This window comes from Bombina bombina, chromosome 5, assembly GCF_027579735.1.
Source record: "Bombina bombina isolate aBomBom1 chromosome 5, aBomBom1.pri, whole genome shotgun sequence".
Taxonomy (NCBI): domain Eukaryota; kingdom Metazoa; phylum Chordata; class Amphibia; order Anura; family Bombinatoridae; genus Bombina; species Bombina bombina.
The window spans coordinates 579241303-579261873 of record NC_069503.1 but is presented as its reverse complement, the minus strand read 5'-3'; the positions used below and the strand labels follow the sequence as shown (position 1 = coordinate 579261873).

General features: G+C 41.5%; 1 protein-coding gene across 2 annotated transcripts in view; it reads right to left on the bottom strand.

Annotated features, from left to right (window-relative positions):
• The window catches only part of LOC128660608 (uncharacterized), a 559105-nt gene that overhangs the window by 381083 nt on the left and 157451 nt on the right, over positions 1-20571 (bottom strand). For both annotated transcript variants that reach the window (XM_053714534.1, XM_053714535.1), the window contains one exon: positions 4671-4715. In XM_053714534.1, coding sequence (XP_053570509.1) covers positions 4671-4715 — 45 coding nt within the window. The remainder of the gene's footprint in view (positions 1-4670; positions 4716-20571) is intronic.

The following is a 20571-nucleotide window of genomic DNA, read 5'->3' as shown; positions in this document are numbered from 1 at the left end:
CAACCATAGCTTAGAGTGTCATGAATAAAATAAGACTTACTTACCCTAAGACACTCATCTACATATAGTAGATAGCCAAACCAGTACTGAAACGAGAATCAGTAGAGGTAATGGTATATAAGAGTATATCGTCGATCTGAAAAGGGAGGTAGGAGAAGAAATCTCTACGACCGATAACAGAGAACCTATGAAATAGATCCCCTAGAGGAAGACCATGGTATTCAAATAGGCAATACTCTCTTCACATCCCTCTGACATTCACTGCACTCTGAGAGGAAAACGGGGCTTCAGCCTGCTGCAAAGCGCATATCAACGTAGAAATCTAGCACAAACTTACTTCACCACCTCCATGGGAGGCAAAGTTTGTAAAACTGAATTGTGGGTGTGGTGAGGGGTGTATTTATAGGCATTTTGAGGTTTGGGAAACTTTGCCCCTCCTGGTAGGAATGTATATCCCATACGACACTAGCTCATGGACTCTTGCCAATTACATGAAAGAAATATATATATATATATATATATATATATATATATAATTTGTGTGTATATACATACTATATATACTGTATGTGTGCTGGTAAATATCATTAATAATATCTGTACAAGTAATGTACTGCTTGGCACTCAAACATATTGTCACGTAAAAGCTTATTTGATCATTAGTAGGGTCATTGGTAGAGCTACACATGCAAACAGTGTCCACTGGCTGTGTCATATGTGGGAGACATTCCTGATATATGACAAATGTAACCCCTGCACTGCCATAAATCTGGTAAATGTAAATGCTGCGGCACTGCCAGACATCTTATAAATGTAACCCCTATACTCCTTGAGATATGACACATGTAACCGCTGCACTTCCAGAAATATAAACAAATCTAACTCCTGCACAGCCAGAGATCTGATAAATGTAACCCCTGGACTGTCACAGTAGGTCTGCTCTTATTTTGACTCTCATACATGCTTTTTAAATGCGTGCCCCCTCGTGAATAAAAAATGCCCCCCCATTTCATTCGTTCTGGAGCCAACCCTGCACTGGTATCAGTATTTGCAGCTTGCATCCATTCTCCGTTCATTTTTGGCAAATTCAAAGGAAGGAGCTACTAGGGAGCTGGAACTTCTCTGTAAAATGAGAAAGAGACCAAAAAAAGTGATTTTGCGATTATACTTGATTTTACAGAGGGCGCTGACACCAAACATCTCCCTTTACATTAAATGGGAACAAGATTTGGATACACATATGGACGAAGAGGAGTGGAACCAAACAATGCAAACTTCTTGTAGGGGCCTTTTAAGCGTTGATATGATAGAAAATTATTATAAAACGGTATCAAGGTAGTACTTAACCCCAGTAATTACTTCACATACGACAATTGAACCTTCTAATCTCTGTTACAGAGGTTGTGGGATAGTGGGAACTTATAAACATATGTGGTGGGACTGTCCTCATTTGAGGGAGACTTGGGAAAACTTATCTAAACTCCTTAGCACAATCCTAGGTGAACCAATACATTTGACACTCTCGCAAGCTTTACTACATGAACGAAATAAGAAATTTAATAAGTATATAAACCAATTTATTAAAATTACATGCACAGCCACTAGGATATGCATTGCACGTCATTGGAAAATGGGTCCACCCACACGAGAAGAGATCATTGCAAAAATTACACATTTTTATAATATGTATGAACAGGCAGCCTACATACAAGATACCCAGCTGACTTTCCAACATACATGGTTCCATTGAATAATGTATAAGGCACAGAACTAATAAATATATCACGTGGCTCACGGAGAAGATATGATATGAACGAAAAGATAATCCTGTGATGATAGCCAGATACATGGGTCCTGGTGGTCCGATGGGGGCCCTAATATAGAGGAGATACTCAGATAAGCATCAAATATAACTCATTCTTTTTCCCCCTTTTTTTTTCTTCTTCTCGTGTTAGTCATTTTCCCTTTCTCTTCTTAGATTACTTGGCATTCATTACATCATCTCTTTTCTTTCTTTATTCTTTTTTATATTTCTTTTGATATCTTTTTGAAGACAGGTAGCTATCTGCACCTCATTGATGTGCTATAACTTGCCCAGTATATTTAAGTTTAATGTCCTTATACTTTGAAGGATTAATTTTTGTTGTACGTAGGGACTTGGATAGAGGGGTATGTAGTCTATTGACATATTAACAGAATTAGATACTCATACATCAGTTGCAGTTAATGGTATAATTATGTAACACTTCTTTTCTGTTGTGTAGGTATAAGTTTCTTCCTGCAAATGGGCAAATTCAGGAATTGATGCTTTATATCAGATTGCTCTAAAAAATTTAGTTTTTTTCTTTCGCCTTTTGTCTTCCTTTGTATTATTTAAAACTTAATAAAAATATTTCAACATAAAAGAAGTACTGTCTACCAAAGGAATAGGAGTACGTTTGGCAAGAATGGAAATGGCCCCATCAAACTTAGGGACTGTTTCCCAAAGCTCTAAATTGGCAATAGGTAAAGGACATAATCTTTTAAACCTTGAAGAAGGGGTAAAAGAAGTACCCGGTTTAGAACATTCTTTAGCAATCATATCAGAGACTGTGTCAGGAATAGCAAAAAGCTCAGGGAGATTGACAACAGTTTTATATACTGAATTTAAATGATTACAAGGTATATTATCAGAAGGATTAGTATCTTCAATCCCTAAGGTTAATACAGTTTCCTGTAACAAATATGTCCTGTAACAAATATGTTAAATTCTAAATAAAAAAGAAAGATTATCAATCTCTGTATATTATGTAGGAGCCTCAGAATCAGAGGAAACTCCATCATTATAAGATACTTCAGTATTCTGTCGGTCAGTACATACATCACTAGTAACAGGTAAAATATGTGCTGACCTTTTACGTTTATTTGAAGATGGTAGAGCAGTCAGGGCCTTCTCAAGGGCAGCAGCAATAAAATCTTTCATTGTGGGTATGCCTTTTGCATTAGACTGAGGAAATAACAGTAGGAGCATTTGCACACATAAGAGCATTGTCAGAATGTGATAAAAATTCTAAACATGAGCCACATAACTGAGATGAAGAAGATAGTTGAGTTTTTACAATAAATACACTTGGCTTTGGTTGAAAGGTGTTCAGGTAGCTCAGTTCCTATGGAAATGTCAAGGACAGGTTCAAACTGATCCATCATGGCAAATAAAAAAAATAAAAAAACATATGATGCAATAGAATACCATTATAACCCCTTTTTTTAGCAAGCTTATGAGGAATGGGAAAGATTGCCTATAAAAAAGATTGCAAAATAATAAAAAAAAGACTAAAATTACTTAAGAAAAATCTAGAGTAAACAATAGTCTATAAAGTAGTGCAAAAACAAAGATGGATTAAATGAGTTAAAAAGATTGAATTATTGATTAATATTAAATCATAAAAAGGCTAGTTCATACTGCATTCATAGCCCTATAAGTAAATAAAAGCGCATTTTGCAGAGGGGGCAGGACTTTTAACATGATGTGATGTCTAACTTTTAAGAAGGAAAGCGCTCTAACATGCGTGAACCGGGCTTCAATATGCTCTGAAGCACCTTTCACTGAAGAAATCAAGCACATCATTATGCTTTAACCACCTCCTAAGGAGGCAAAGTTTAAAACTGAGGTATGCAAAGTATTTATAGGCTTTTGAGGATTGGGAAACTTTGCCTCCTCCTGGTAGGAATGTAAATCCCATACGTAACAGCTCATGGACTCTCGCCAGCTATATGAAAGAAACGAAGTACATTTAAATCACATCCCTCTAGGAGGGCTCTCAAATTCACACATTGTTATATATTTACTATATTTAAGTGAGAATATAGATTTTGTTTTTTTTTCTGAATGTTTAATAGCGAGTAACTGTTCACTTTAATAGCGAGTAACCATTTATTATACCATATAAACACAGGTAAATTATAAAGCTTCAATGTTTTTTTCATAAACAAAACCATGTTATAAAGCTTCAATGTTTTTAACTATTATAAACTGAAAAGCAAAAAAAAAAAAAAAGCACCAATGAAGTGCAGACTGGATTGATGTGAAATGTTGAGTAAGAATATTGTTTTAGCATTGTTCCAAACACACAGAAATATAACAATTAAAATATCAGCTTCAAATGAGGGCTGTAAAACAATCTTCTACAGTTCTTTCTGGCACAGAGTTAAATCTAACTTTAAAAATAAAACACACACTACTTTAGTTGAGAAATTGACAAAACTATTTCAATGCTATTGAAATTATGTGGGTAATATTATCTCATGGGCATCTACAGACAAATTTCCAGGATGGGGAACGTAGGCGAAAAAGGAAAAGAAAGGAAATATTGGTGGAAAGCAGGAGACACATGCTTGTTCTACACATATGCTAAACAATAATTAAACATTGTGGCTGATCAAAATCAAGAGTGGCTCTAAGTAGATGATAAGGCTTAGAAATAGGCAAGAAAATTCCAGATGGAAGGAGAAAAAGTATAATTATACTGAAAGACTAGTGACCCTGCAAGTGGGTGATAATCCTCAAGTAAAACAGATAACTAATTCAAAATACATTTGATTGTTTATTAAGTGCAAATACATGAGCATTGCAGCGTGATTCATATTTTGTAATTAATACACTAGACATATTTTATTGAAGAAATACTTACACTGCAATATGTTGATTCCAATGGATTATTAACCGTTGCAGAAAACTAATAAAAAGAAAAAGAAATGTGATATAAAAAAAATGCAGGTTCATACTAACTTCTACAATGCTAATTACGGTAGATTTATGCTTATGCATTATACAGTAAAATTAAAGTGATATGAACCCACATTTTTTCCCTTCATGATTCAGATAGAGCATGTGATTTTAAACACCTTTCTAATTTACTTCTATTACCAAATTGTCTTTGTTCTATGAGTCTCTTTTGTTGAAAAGCGGGGACATAAAGCTTAGGAGCTTTAAGTTAAAATATTAAAATAAAGACCAAAATTCCACCTCAGAGGCGGAGGACGAGTTAAGGAGCAGCAGTCTTAAAACAGCTGCTTCTTAACTTACATTTCTGGTGAGCCTCAAGGCTTACGCAGAATAAGCAGCATCCGTTGCTTCATAAATATAGCCCTGAGCCTCAACAAAATCTGCATTTTTGTATTCCATATGCAGAGGTTGACAAATATATTTAAAATTTAGGAGCAAGTTAGAATATTTAGGAGCCAAACATACTTTTAGGACTCAGATAGTGGTATTTGTTTATAGATATATGAAGAATAACCCAAAAAGTTAGGAGCCAGTGGCTCCCTGGTTCCTGGGTTTGTCGAGCCCTGACATATAGGGCACAAAATTGTTAATCATATTTGTCCCCCATAATAAGCCATATAGCTTTCTTTACCTGATGCATATTTTTACATCAAAGAATCTTACCAGTTTTTAGAACCTGTTCTAAAGCATCTACAATATACTTACTTCAGTTTAACATGCAGTGGAATAACATAAATTATGCTTACCTGAAAAATTCATTTCCATCTGTATGAGGAGAGTCCAAGGCTTCATTCATTACTTGTGGGAAATACAGAAACTGGTCACCAGGAGGAGGCAAAGAAACCCCAGCCAAAGGCTTAAATACCTCCCCCACTCCCCTCATCCCCAGTCATTCTGCCGAGGGAACAGTAGGAGAAATATCAGGGTATAAATGGTGCCAGAAGAACAAAAAAATTTAGGTTCGCCCAACGGAGAAACGGGCGGGAGCCGTGGACTCTCCTCATACAGATGGAAATGAAATTATCATCAGGTAAGCATAATTTATGTTTTCCATCTTAATATGAGGAGAGTTCACGGCTTCATTCATTACTTGTGGGAAACAAATACCCTAGCTCTAGAGGACACTGAATGAAAAAAACTGGAGGGTAAAAAACATAATTTATGTAAGAACTTACCTGATAAATTCATTTCTTTCATATTAGCAAGAGTCCATGAGCTAGTGACGTATAGGATATACATTTGTACCAGGAGGGGCAAAGTTTCCCAAACCTCAAAATGCCTATAAATACACCCCTCACCACACCCACAAATCAGTTTAACGAATAGCCAAGAAGTGGGTGATAAGAAAAAAAGTGCAAAAGCATAAAAAATAAGGAATTTGGAATCATTGTGCTTTATACAAAAAAATCATAACCACCTCAAAAAGGGTGGGCCTCATGGACTCTTGCTAATATGAAGGAAATGAATTTATCAGGTAAGTTCTTACATAAATTATGTTTTCTTTCATGTAATTAGCAAGAGTCCATGAGCTAGTGACGTATGGGATAATGAATACCCAAGATGTGGATCTTCCACGCAAGAGTCACTAGAGAGGGAGGGACAAAATAAAGACAGCCAATTCCGCTGAAAAATAATCCACACCCCAAAACAAAGTTTAAATCATATAATGAAAAAAACTGAAATTATAAGCAGAAGAATCAAACTGAAACAGCTGCCTGAAGTACTTTTCTACCAAAGACTGCTTCAGAAGAAGAAAACACATCAAAATGGTAGAATTTAGTAAAAGTATGCAAAGACCAAGTTGCTGCTTTGCAGATCTGATCAACCGAAGCTTCATTCCTAAATGCCCAGGAAGTAGAGACTGACCTAGTCGAATGAGCTGTAATCCTTTGAGGCGGAGTTCTACCCGACTCAACATAAGCATGATGAATCAAAGACTTTAACCAAGATGCCAAAGAAATGGCAGAAGCCTTCTGACCTTTCCTAGAACCAGAAAAGATAACAAATAGACTAGAAGTCTTTCGGAAATCTTTAGTAGCTTCAACATAATATTTCAAAGCTCTAACTACATCCAAAGAATGCAACGATCTTTCCTTAGAGTTCTTAGGATTAGGACACAATGAAGGAACCACAATTTCTCTATTAATGTTGTTAGAATTCACAACCTTAGGTAAAAATTTAAATGAAGTTCGCAACACCGCCTTATCCTGATGAAAAATCAGAAAAGGAGACTCACAAGAAAGAGCAGATAATTCAGAAACTCTTCTAGCAGAAGAGATGGCCAAAAGAAACAAAACTTTCCAAGAAGGTAATTTAATATCCAGCGAATGCATAGGTTCAAACGGAGGAGCTTGAAGAGCCCCCAGAACCAAATTCAAACTCCAAGGAGGAGAAATTGACGTAATGACAGGTTTTATACGAACCAAAGCCTGTACAAAACAATGAATATCAGCAAGATTAGCAATCTTTCTATGAAAAATAACAGAAAGAGCAGAGATTTGTCCTTTCAAGGAACTTGCAGACAAACCTTTATCCAAACCATCCTGAAGAAACTGTAAAATTCTAGGAATTCTAAAAGAATGCCAAGAAAAATGATGAGAAGAACACCAAGAAATGTAAGCCTTCCAGACTCTATAATATATCTTCCTAGATACAGATTTACGAGCCTGTAACATAGTATTAATTACGGAGTCAGAGAAACCTCTATGACTGAGAATCAAGCGTTCAATCTCCATACCTTCAAATTTAAGGATTTGAGATCCTGATGGAAAAAAGGACCTTGCGATAGAAGGTCTGGTCTTAACGGAAGAGTCCACGGTTGGCAAGTAGCCATCCGGACAAGATCCGCATACCAAAACCTATGAGGCCATGCTGGAGCCACCAGCAGAACAAACAAATGCTCCTTTAGAATCTTGGAAATCACTCTTGGAAGAAGAACTAGAGGCGGAAAGATATAGGCAGGATGATACTTCCAAGGAAGTGACAATGCATCCACTGCTTCCGCCTGAGGATCCCTGGATCTGGACCGATACCTGGGAAGCTTCTTGTTTAGATGAGAAGCCATCAGATCTATTTCTGGATGTCCCCACATTTGAACAATCTGAAGAAATACCTCTGGGTGAAGAGACCATTCGCCCGGATGTAATATTTGGCGACTGAGATAATCCGCTTCACAATTGTCTATACCTGGGATATGAACCGCAGAAATTAGACAGTAGCTGGATTCTGCCCATACAAGTATTCGAGATACTTCTTTCATAGCCAGAGGACTGTGAGTCCCTCCTTGATGATTGACATATGATACAGTTGTGACATTGTCTGTCTGAAAACAAATGAACGACTCTCTCTTTAGAAGAGGCCACGACTGAAGAGCTCTGAAAATCGCACGGAGTTCCAAAATGTTGATTGGTAATCTCGCCTACTGAGATTCCCAAACCCTTTGTGCTGTCAGAGACCCCCATACAGCTACCCAACCTGTCAGACTTGCATCTGTTGAGATCACAGTCCAGGTCGGAAGAACAAAAGAAGCCCCCTGAACTAAACGATGGTGGTCTGTCCACCACGTCAGAGAGTGTCGTACAATCGGTTTTAAAGATATTAACTGTGATATCTTTGTATAATCCTTGCACCACTGGTTCAGCATACAGAGCTGAAGAGGTCACATGTGAAAACGAGCAAAGGGGATCGCGTCCGATGCAGCAGTCATAAGACCTAGAATTTCCATGCATAAGGCTACCGAAGGGAATGATTGAGACTGAAGGTTTCGACAAGCTGAAACCAATTTCAGACGTCTCTTGTCCGTCAGCGACAGAGTCATGGACACTGAATCTATCTGGAAACATAAAAAGGTTACCCTTGTCTGAGGAATCAACGAACTCTTTGGTAAATTGATCCTCCAACCATGTTCTCGAAGAAACAATACAAGTCGATTCGTATGAGATTCTGCTAAATGTGAAGACTGAGCAAGTACCAAGATATCGTCCAAATAAGGAAATACCACAATACCCTGTTCTCTGATTACAGATAGAAGGGCACCGAGAACCTTTGTAAAAATCCTTGGAGCTGTTGCTAGGCCAAACGGCAGAGCCACAAACTGGTAATGCTTGTCTAGAAAAGAGAATCTCAGAAACTGATAGGGATCTGGATGAATCGAAATATGCAGATATGCATCTTGTAAATCTATTGTGGACATATAATGCCCTTGCTGAACAAAAGGCAGAATAGTCCTTATAGTTACCATTTTGAATGTTGGTTTCCTTTACATAACGATTCAATATTTTTAAATCCAGAACTGGTCTGAAGGAATTCTCCTTCTTTGGTACAATGAAGAGATTTGAGTAAAACCCCAGCCCCTGTTCCAAAACTGGAACTGGCACAATTTCTCCAGCCAACTCTAGATCTGAAACACATTTCAGAAATGCTTGAGCCTTCACTGGATTTATTGGGACACGGGAAAGAAAAAATCTTCTTGCAGGAGGCCTTATCTTGAAGCCTATTCTGTACCCTTGTGAAAAAATATTCTGAATCCAAAGATTGTGAATCGAATTGATCCAAAAAAAATTTAAAAATCGTAATCTGCCCCCTACCAGCTGGGCTGGAATGAGGGCCGCACCTTCATGTGGACTTGGGAGCTGACTTTGACTTTCTAAAAGGCTTGGATTTATTCCAGACTGGAGATGGTTTCCAAACTGATACCGCTCCTGTAGGGGAAGGATCAGGTTTTTGTTCCTTATTGTGACGAAAGGAACGAAAACGATTATTAGACCTAAATTTACCTTTAGATTTTTTATCCTGTGGTAAAAAAGTTCCTTTCCCCCCAGTAACAGTTGAAATAATAGAATCCAACTGTGAACCAAACAATGGAAAGAAAGGGAAAGCAAAGTTGACTTAGAAGACATATCAGCATTCCAAGTTTTACGCCATAAAGCTCTTCTAGCTAAAATAGCTAAAGACATATACCTGACATCAACCCTAATGATATCAAAGATGGCATCACAAATAAAGTTATTAGCATGTTGAAGAAGATTAACAATGCTATGAGTATTATGATCTGTTACTTGTTGTGCTAAATCTTCCAACCAGAAAGTTGAGGCTGCAACAACACCTGCCAAAGATATAGCAGGTCTAAGAAGATTACCTGAACATAAGTAAGCTTTTCTTAGAAAGGATTCAATTTTCCTATCTAAAGGATCCTTAAAGGAAGTACTATCTGCCGTAGGAATAGTAGTACGTTTAGCAAGAGTAGAGATAGCCCCATCAAACTTAGGGATTTTGTCCCAAAACTCTAATCTGTCAGATGGCACAGGATATAATTGCTTAAACCGTTTAGAAGGAGTAAATGAATTACCCAAATTATTCCATTCCCTGGAAATTACTTCAGAAATAGCATCAGGGATGGGAAAAACCTCTGGAATAACTACAGGAGGTTTAAAAACCGTATTCAAACGTTTAGATTTAGTATCAAGAGGACCAGATTCCTCTATTTCTAATGCAATTAAGACTTCTTTAAGTAAAGAACGAATAAATTCCATTTTGAATAAATATGAAGATTTATCAGTATCAACCTCGAAACAGAATCCTCTGAACCAGAAAAATCATTATCAGAAAAAGAATCAGAATGATGTTCATTTAAAAATTCATCTGAAAAATGAGAAGTTTTAAAAGACTTTTTACGTTTACTGGAAGGAGGAATAACAGACATAGCCTTCTTAATAGATTTAGAAACAAAATCTCTTATGTTAACAGGAACACCCTGAATATTAGATGTTGATGGAACAGCAACAGGTAATGGAACATTACTAAAGGAAATATTATCTGCATTAACAAGTTTGTCATGACATTCATTACAAACAACAGCCGGAGGAACAGTTACCACAAGTTTACAACAAATACACTTAACTTTGGTAGATCCAGCATCAGGCAGCAATTTTCCAGAAGTATCTTCTGATTCAGGGTCAATCTGAGACATCTTGCAATATGTAATAGAAAAAACAACATATAAAGCAAAATTGATCAAATTCCTTAAATGACAGTTTCAGGAATGGAAAAAAATGCCAATGAACAAGCTTCTAGCAACCAGAAGCAAATAAGCAATGAGACTTAAATAATGTGGAGACAATAATGACGCCCATATTTTTTAGCGCCAAAAAAGACGCCCACATTATTTGGCGCCTAAATGCTTTAAGCTCCAAAAATGACGCCACATCCGGTGACGCCGACATTTTTGGCGCAAAAAACGTAAAAAAAAAATGACGCAACTTCCGGCGACAAGTATGACGCCGGAAATGACAAAGAAAATGTTTGCGCCAAAAAAGTCAGCGCCAGAAATGACGCAATAAAAAGAAGCATTTTCAGCCCCCGCGAGCCTAACAGCCCACAGGAAAAAAGTATATCGTCGATCTGAAAAGGGAGGTAAGAGATGAATCTCTACGACCGATAACAGAGAACCTATGAAATAGACCCCGTAGAAGGAGATCATTGAATTCAAATAGGCAATACTCTCTTCACATCCCTCTGACATTCACTGCACACCGAGAGGAAAACCGGGCTCCAGCCTGCTGCGAAGCGCATATCAACGTAGAATCTAGCACAAACTTACTTCACCACCTCCATGGGAGGCAAAGTTTGTAAAACTGATTTGTGGGTGTGGTGAGGGGTGTATTTATAGGCATTTTGAGGTTTGGGAAACTTTGCCCCTCCTGGTAGGAATGTATATCCCATACGTCACTAGCTCATGGACTCTTGCTAATTACATGAAAGAAAAGAGGCAGACCCTATTCTGAGGGCACCACAGGCTGCAAAACCTTTCTCCCAAAAGCTGCTTCCGCCGAAGCAAAACATCAAATTTGTAAAACTTTGCAAAAGTATGTAAGGAGGACCAGGTAGCCGCCTTACAAATCTGCTCCATAGAGGCCTCATTCTTGAAGGCCCACGCAGAGGCCACAGCTCTAGTTGAGTGAGCTGTAATCCTCTGAGGAAGCTTATGTCCCACTTGCTCATAAGCCAAGCAAATCATGCCCCTCAACCAAAAGGATAGGGAAGTGGAAGAAGCTTTCTGCCCATTGAGCTTCCCTGAATAGACAACAAACAATGTAGAAGTCTGTCTGAATTCCTTCGTAGCCTGAAGATAGAACTTTAAAGCTCGAACCACATCCAAATTATGAAGTAACCATTCCTTCTCCTGGTTGATGTTGCGATCACACACAACCTTAGGTTGAAACCCCAACCCAGTGCGAAGAACAGACTTATAAGCATGAAAAACCAGGTAAGGAGGCTCACAATGCAAGGCCGCCAACTCAGAGACTCTGCGTGCCGAAGCTATACCCAGTAGAAAAGTAATTTAATGTCAAGCGAAAGCATAGGCTCAAACAGAGCCCTCTGCAGAATCTTAAGCACCAAGTTTAAGCTCCAAGGAGGAGCGGAATGTCTAAATACAGGTCTGATCCTGGACAGAGCATGAACAAAAGACAATGTCAGGAAGCTCAGCGAGCATCTTGTGTAACACAGATAAAGCCGAAATCTGTCCCTTTAAGGAACTGGCGGCAAGTCCTTTCTCAAAACCGTCCTGGAAGAAAGAAAGGATCCTGGAAACCTTGACCTTATGCCAGGGATATCCGCATTCTTCACACCAGAATAAGTAGGTCCTCTTCACCTTATGATAGATGCGTTGGGTGACTTCCTGGCTTGAATGAGAGTATCAATCACTCTCTCAGAAAACCCTCTCGTGGCTAGAACTAAGTGTTCAATCTCCATGCAGTCAGTCTCAGAGATTTTGATGAGCAAAGGGACCCTGTACCAGCAGTTCTCTGCAACAGGGTAACCTCCATGGAGGAGACTGACATCCCCAAAAGATCCGCAATCCACATCCTTTGCGGCCACGACGAAGCAATCAGAACAGTCGATGCTTGCTCCTGCTTGATGCGGGCCTCTACTCGAGGTAGAAGTGGTAAGATGCTAAGGCATCTATCAGCTATGCCTGGGAATCCCTGGACCGCGACCCGTATCTGGGTAGCTTGAAGTTGAGTCTGGACACCATGAGATCCATCTCCGGCATCCCTCATCTGTTGTAGATCTCTGCAAACACCTCGGGCTGGAGAGACCATTCCCCCGAATGAAACTATTGTCTGCTGAGAAAATCCGCTTCCCAGTTGTCCACACCTGGAATGTGGATCGCTGACAGCGAACAGTTGTGGGTCTCCGCCCATTCCAGAATCCTAGATACTTCCCTCATGGCTAGGAAACTTCTCGTTCGCCCCTGATAGTTGATGAAAGGCACCAAAGGAATTGTTGTCTGACTGGAACCTGAGAAACTGGGACGAACCCAGGAGGGGCCAAGCCCTCAGTGCATTGAAGATTACTCTGTTGATCGGAAGGAGCGACTCCTTTCAAGTCCACCTGCCCTGTGCCTTCCTGGAACCCCAAACAGCACCCCATTCTGATAGGCTTGCGTCCGTAATCACAATCTCCCAGGATGGTCTCAAGAAGGATGTCCCCTGGGACAGCCGATCTGGACAAATCCACCAAGAGAGGGACTCTCTCGCTCGAGTGTCCAGAGAAATCTGTTGGGATAGATCCGTGTTATCGCTGTTCCATTGCCTCAATATGCACAAGAAGAGGTCTGAGATGGAACCTGGTGTATGGAATGACATCTATGCTGGATACCATGAGCCCAATCACCTCCATACACCGGGCCACAGATGGCCTTGAGGCAGAATCAGGAACAAGCCAGGGATCAGGAACCAGGAAGGACGTCAGACAGCCAGGTAATACACAGGAGCTCTCACAAACAGGTCTGAGACAACGCAAGGACAAAGCATACTGAACAGAGGCCCTTTAAATAATAAGTGATGACATCACAATTCTGAGACTGCATCCTGTCTCACATGGATGATGTAAACCAGTCTGGCCATAAAAGGAAGTGCAGGAAGTGAGCAGCATCCCCCCACAATGCACCAAGTCAGGAAGAGAGGTGAGTAAAATGGCTGCCAGCAGCACATGGCAAACAAGTCAGGAAAAAACCCTGACAGTACCCTCCCCTCAACGACCCCTCCCCCGCGGGAGGACAAAAGGCTTATTGGGGAAACGGGCATGGAAGGCACGGAGGAGGGCGGGAGCATGAACATCAGAGGAGGGAACCCATGAACGCTCCTCTGGACCGTAGCCCCTCCAATGAACCAAATACTGTACGCGGCCCCTGGACATACGAGAGTCAATAATGCTGCTGACCTCATACTCCTCATGGTTGTCAACAAAGATAGGACGGGGACGAGGCAACACAGTGGTAAACCGATTACAAACCAATGGTTTCAAGAGGGAGACATGAAAAACATTGGAGATGCGCATTGCAGGAGGAAGGCCAAGAGCGTAGGCCACAGGATTGACCTGTCGGAGTATTCGAAAAGGACCAACATAACGGGGAGCCAGTTTATTGGAAGGCACACGAAGGTTCAAGTTGCGGGAGGACAGCCAAACTCTCTCACCAACCTGGTAGGAAGGTGCAGGCAGACGCCTACGATCAGCCTGGAACTTTTGGCGCTGCATAGAACGATGAAGGCAATCCTGAATCTGCACCCACGTGGAACGGAGTTGTCGGAGATGCTCCTCCAAAGCCGGAATACCCTGAGACATGAATGAATCATGCAACAAGGATGGTTGAAACCCATAATTCGCCATGAACGGGGATAACTTGAAGGAAGCATTAATAGCACTATTACGAGCAAACTCTGCCCAAGGTAACAGTTCAGACCAATTATTGTGGTTATCTGAGACATAGCAACGGAGGAACTGTTCCAGAGCTTGATTAGACCGTTCCGCAGCCCCATTGGATTGAGGGTGATATGCTGAGGAGAAGGAAAGCTGGATCCCCATTTGAGCACAAAAGGAACACCAAAATCTGGAGACAAACTGGCTACCCCGGTCCGACACTATTTCCTTGCGTAATGTCAGGGTGCCAGGAATCAGACTGAGACGAGAAGTGCAAAAATAATTACACCTTTATTAATAGCAAAAAAATAATAAAAAGTCCACAAGTCAAATAACAAGCCAGGAAGAAAAACCAGAGCTGGTAGTCAGACAAGCCGAGTCAGGAGCCAAAGCGAGTAGTCAGAAGAACCGGAATCAGGAACAAGGAGAACAGCAGAGTCAGGAACAAGCCAGGGATCAGGAACCAGGAAGGACGTCAGACAGCCAGGTAATACACAGGAGCTCTCACAAACAGGTCTGAGATAACGCAAGGACAAAGCATACTGAACAGAGGCCCTTTAAATAATAAGTGATGACATCACAATTTTGTCTCACATGGATGATGTAAACCAGTCTGGCCATAAAAGGAAGTGCAGGAAGTGAGCAGCATCCCCCACAATGCACCAAGTCAGGAAGAGAGGTAAATAAAATGGCTGCTAGCAGCACATGGCAAATAAGTCAGGAAAAAACCCTGACAATCCTAAGTTTAACTTCCATCCATGAGATCGAAGGAGAAGAGCTCTCGAATGGTCCTCTGCTAGCCTGCAGGGCGGAGCCTGGAGCAGGATGTCGTCCAGATAAGGCGTCACTGCAATACCTCTGGATCTTGCCACCGCGAGCAGAGCTCCCAGAACCTTCGTTAAGACTCTTGGAGCAGTAGCCAGACTGAAGAGGAGAGCTACAAAATGGAAGTGCTGGTCCAGAAAGGTGAATCTCAGGAACTTGAAATGCTCCTTGTGAATTGGCACATTAAGGTAAGTGTCCTTTAAGTCTATCATAGTCATGAACTATCCCTCTTGAACTAAGGGCAGAAAGGACCTTATCGTCTCCATCTTGAACGATAGGACAGATAGAAACTTGTTTAAGCACTTTAGGTCTAGAATCGGTCAAAACGTACCCTCCTTCTTTGGGACCACAAAAAGGTTTGAATAGCACCCTAGACCTCTTTCTGCTAGAGGTACTGGTACAAACACTCCTAGAGAGGAGAGATCCCTCACAAACTCTAGAAAGGCATCTCGCTTCTCTTGTCTTGATGATAGATTTGAAAAGAGGAACCTGCCCCTGGGTGGGATTTGAACCCTATCCTGTAAACCTGGTTGATGACCTCCAGCACCCAAGTACATCTCTTATCCAAGCCTCCACAAAAAGAGATAATCTGCCCCCTACCTGATCCAGAGAAGGATCAGGGGCCGCCCCTTCATGCCGATTTTGTCTCGGCAGGATTCTTGCTCTGCTTGGCTTTATTCCAAGACTGAGATGGTTTTCAATATCCCTTGGACTGCTCGGGTTTCACGGCAGGCTGCTGACTTGTCTGAACGAAAGGGACAAAAATAAGGACCCTTTGGCTTATTTTCTTATCCTGCGGTAGATAGGCACCCTTGCCCCCCCATGACAGATATGATAGAGTCCACGCCTTGACCAAAAATAACTTTTCCCTTAAATGGAGGGAGAGTAATCTGTAAGTCATGTCCGCAGACCATGACTTCAACCACAGAGCCCTCCCGGCTAGAACAGAAAAACCTGAAGTCTTGTCTAATAAGCTACCCTCAAGGCCTTAATTCTCTCCTGTTTCTCATCGAGGGGAGTTTTCACCTTGATTATGTCTGACAGGGAGTCACACCAATAGTTAGCGGCTCCGGCCATCGCAGCGACCGCTGCTGCAGGCTGAAATAAGAGCCCTGTGTGCTGAAACCTTTTTCTTAACATGGTTTCTAATTTCTTATCCATGGGGTCCATAAACGACGAACTATCGTTGAGTGGGATAGTGGTGCGCTTAGCAAGCGTGGAGATAGCTCCATCCAACATAGGGATATACCCCCTCAATTCTAGCTGAATCTCAGCTCCAAGTCTCTCCCATTCATTCTTAATAATATTAGCCATTTTTATGGGCACCATGAAAGTGTGAGGCACTACCCTGTCCTCGTAAACCTTATCAAGTTTAGGAATCGAAGGTTCCTCTAATAACTTTGGTTCCGGAACCTCTAAAGTAGAAACCGTAAGTGCTCAATCCTAAACTTAAAGTCTGGTTTAGATGTTGCAGATTCCGACCCAGAGAGAGCGTCCTCCGAAGTATTGGAGTCGTTTTCAACCGCGGACAATCTATCAGAGAAATCCAACGGAGTAGATGGCCCTTGGGATAGAAAGCAATGTTTAACCTTTTGCTTGCACTTAGAGCGAGGTAAGGCGCGGAAGGCCGCATGAACCGCCGTTTGCAACTGATCTGCAAAATCTGGCGGCCAAAGGGCCCCTCCCACAGGAGGATTAGTAGTGCCCTGGGGAGCTGCATGTGTAATCGGAGATGAATGTAGGGAACGCACCTTGAGGTCTTGCACGTCCCTAAACCAAGCGTCCGAAAAGAGCGATAGTCTGCCCCCTACCAGACCCATAGCCAGATCGGGGACCGTCACTTAATGCCAACTTTGTCTTGGTGGGCTTCTTGTTTTGTTTGGACTTATTCCAGGACTGAGCCGGCTTCCAAGTCCCCTTGGATTGCTCGGGATTTACAGAGGGCTGCTGACGTTGGGATTTATCAAAACGAAAGGAATGAAAATGAGGACCTTGTCCTTTAGGTTTGTTCTTCTTATCCTGCTGTAAAAAGGCACCCTTGACTCCCGTAACCGTGGAGATAATTGAGTTCAGGCCTGGACCAAAGAGAATCTTTCCCTTAAATGGAAGGGAAAGAAGTCTTGACGTTGAGTCATGTCCGCAAGACATAGTGCCCTACAGGCTTGAACAGAAAAACCTGAAGCTTTAGCATTCAGGCGAATAATCTGCATATTTGCATCCCAAATAAAAGAATTAGCTACCCTTAAGGTTCTTGTTTTGTTTGGACTTATTCCAGGACTGAGCCGGCTTCCAAGTCCCCTTGGATTGCTCGGGATTTACAGAGGGCTGCTGACGTTGGGATTTATCAAAACGAAAGGAATGAAAATGAGGACCTTGTCCTTTAGGTTTGTTCTTCTTATCCTGCTGTAAAAAGGCACCCTTGCCTCCCGTAACCGTGGAGATAATTGAGTTCAGGCCTGGACCAAAGAGAATCTTTCCCTTAAATGGAAGGGAAAGAAGTCTTGACGTTGAGTCATGTCCGCAAGACATAGTGCCCTACAGGCTTGAACAGAAAAACCTGAAGCTTTAGCATTCAGGCGAATAATCTGCATATTTGCATCCCAAATAAAAGAATTAGCTACCCTTAAGGCCTTAATTCTATCTTTAATCACATCGAGGGGACCCTCCACCTCGATCAACTCAGATAAGGAGTCACTCCAGCAACCGCCGCTGTCGGTTGAAATAAATATCCCATATGCTGAAACGACTTTCTTAACAGAGTTTCTATCTTCTTTTCCATGGGCTCTTTAAACGATGAACTATCCTCAAGCGGGATAGTAGTATGCTTAGCAAGCATGGAGATAACGCTATCCACCTTGGGGATGGAACCCCACAACTCAAAATGAGAGTCCGGAACCGGAAATACTTTTTTAAAAGAAGGAGAAAAAGAAGAACCAATTCTTTCACATTCATTCTTAAAAATGTTTGCCATCTTTACAGGAACCGGGAAAGTCTGTGGTACAATCCTGTCCTTGTATCTAATTCAGGAATCAAAGGTTCCTCAGGCAATTTAGGCTCAGGGACCTCTAAAGTAGCCAAAACTTCCTTTAGCAGAAAACCTAAATGTTCAATCCAAAATCTAAAGTATGTTTCCTCCGCAGCTGGAGGCTTAGAGGCAGCCGATTCCGACCCAGAAAGAGCATCCTTTGAAGTATCAGAGGCGTCTTCATCAGCGGATAATCTTGTATCAGATAACTCCAACAAGCTAGTAGATGACCCCTGGGAAGGATAGCAATATTTGACCTTTTGCTTGCACTTAGCACGAAAGGCCGCAGACACTGCCGTTTGTAACTGCTCAATAAAGTTTGGCTGTAAAATGGCCCATCCAGATGGAGGATTAGGAGTGCTACAGGAAGCTGCATGTGTATTAGGAGATTACTGTAGGGTACGCACCTCACGGGACGGAGACTCCTCAGAGGTGGATGGCTCAGTGGTACTAAACATATTAACTTTCTTTGACATGATTACATTATCAAGGCACGTGGAACATAATTGAGCGGCGGGTATACCGTGGCCTCCTCACAATATAGACAGGTATTAGACTTAGGTAAAGAGGGAGTACCCTCTAATGCATCAGAATTCTCCATAGCTTGCGCTTATAAAGCAGACTTTGATATTAGGAAAAAAACGGCACCTTTATACCCCCAATGGCTGGGGCACTCACCACCTCCTATGACCCTGACCCAACAGAGAAAACCGTTTTGTCTCCGGTAAACCGCATGGTCAGGAAAGAGGAAATCAGTGTGACCACACCCGGTCACGTGGTGTGCAATGAAGGACCGCCCCTGCTATAGGAAAAAGCACTCCAAGCAATTCAGGCTGTGCAGCTTACCAAAACGAAAGTAAAATCTGTACGTTCCAACATCTGCTTGAGCCCATTTCATACGTTGCAGCATAATCATGATAAAAATAAATTATGTGATTAATCCCCCCTGTTCAATAATCCCCTTCCGGCGATATTAACCCTTGATTCCATATAGATAAAGTAAGTCACACTGTGACCCTGTCATCTTGCGTTATCATATGTGTATAAAAACTGAAACAATTTTACCGGAATCTAGGCCGTGTAACAGAAACACAGCCTCTCAAGTTTGACAGTCTCGTAGCGTTGCTCCTGACATGGACTTGAGTAATGGAAGTAGGCATTGAAACTCGTCAACACTGATTGCTTAGGAGCTGTTATTACGAGTCTGGATTTGCAGAAAGACTCTCCCTGCATCTTCAGACTCTAACATTCGTCAATGCTCTCACTGAGAGGCTGACAAGACTACTTAAAACTCCAGTCCCATTTCAAAGGTCAGATACCATTCATAAGGAACTACTCCGTATCTTCTGACACTTCTCTGCCAACCTCCTGTGACGAAAGGCAAAGAATGACTGGGATATGAGGAAAGTGAGGGGGGAGTATTTGAGCCTTTGGCTGGGGTGTCTTTGCCTCCTCCTGGTGGCCAGATTCACTATTTCCCAACAGTAAGGAATGATGCCGTGGACTCTCCTCATATTAAGGAAAAGGGCCCTTGTACTTAAGGCACAGTGCATTTAATGGAGACAGCGTCAGGAAAAATCCTTAAAAGAACGGAAGACATAGAGAAAGGTAACCCTAGCTTCTTCTGTTCCTGTGAAAAATCTCCATAGCACGTCTAGAACACTTCCACATAGGAAGGAACATCATAGAAATGATAAAGTTTATTAAACTTCCAGGGGTTGACAACGACAGTGGAACCAGTGTCGTCCAAGTAGCCAAAACCTCCTTTAACAATACAAAAGGTGTTCAAGCATACATCTGAAGGATACCAGTTCAGCATCAGATGAAGGAATTATACTTTCCAAATCTGAGAATTCACCCTCAGAAGCTACCAGGGAATCCTCCTCATAAGCCCTATGAGAGAGAATGTGGAGCAGGGACCTTACTATCTAAATCTTTAAATGTCCTCTTGTGTTTTCCCTGTAGGAAAGGAAAGACAGATAAAGCTACAGGTACCGCAGAGAATACCTGAGCTGCAAAATCTGTATGCAAATACACTCCTCCAAGAGATTGAGTGGAACCGCAGGGCACTGCATGTGACGGCATTGCGGCTTGGGACGTTTAAGAAGAAAGCTTTGGCAATGCCTAAACAGCATCATCCTGGGATACATGAGGCTCAGAGGGCAACCTATCTGTACAAAGCTTTGAAATATGTAGCACAGAATTGCATAGACAAATTAATCTGTCTAAAAATTGTCCTGAGGGATATGAGGCT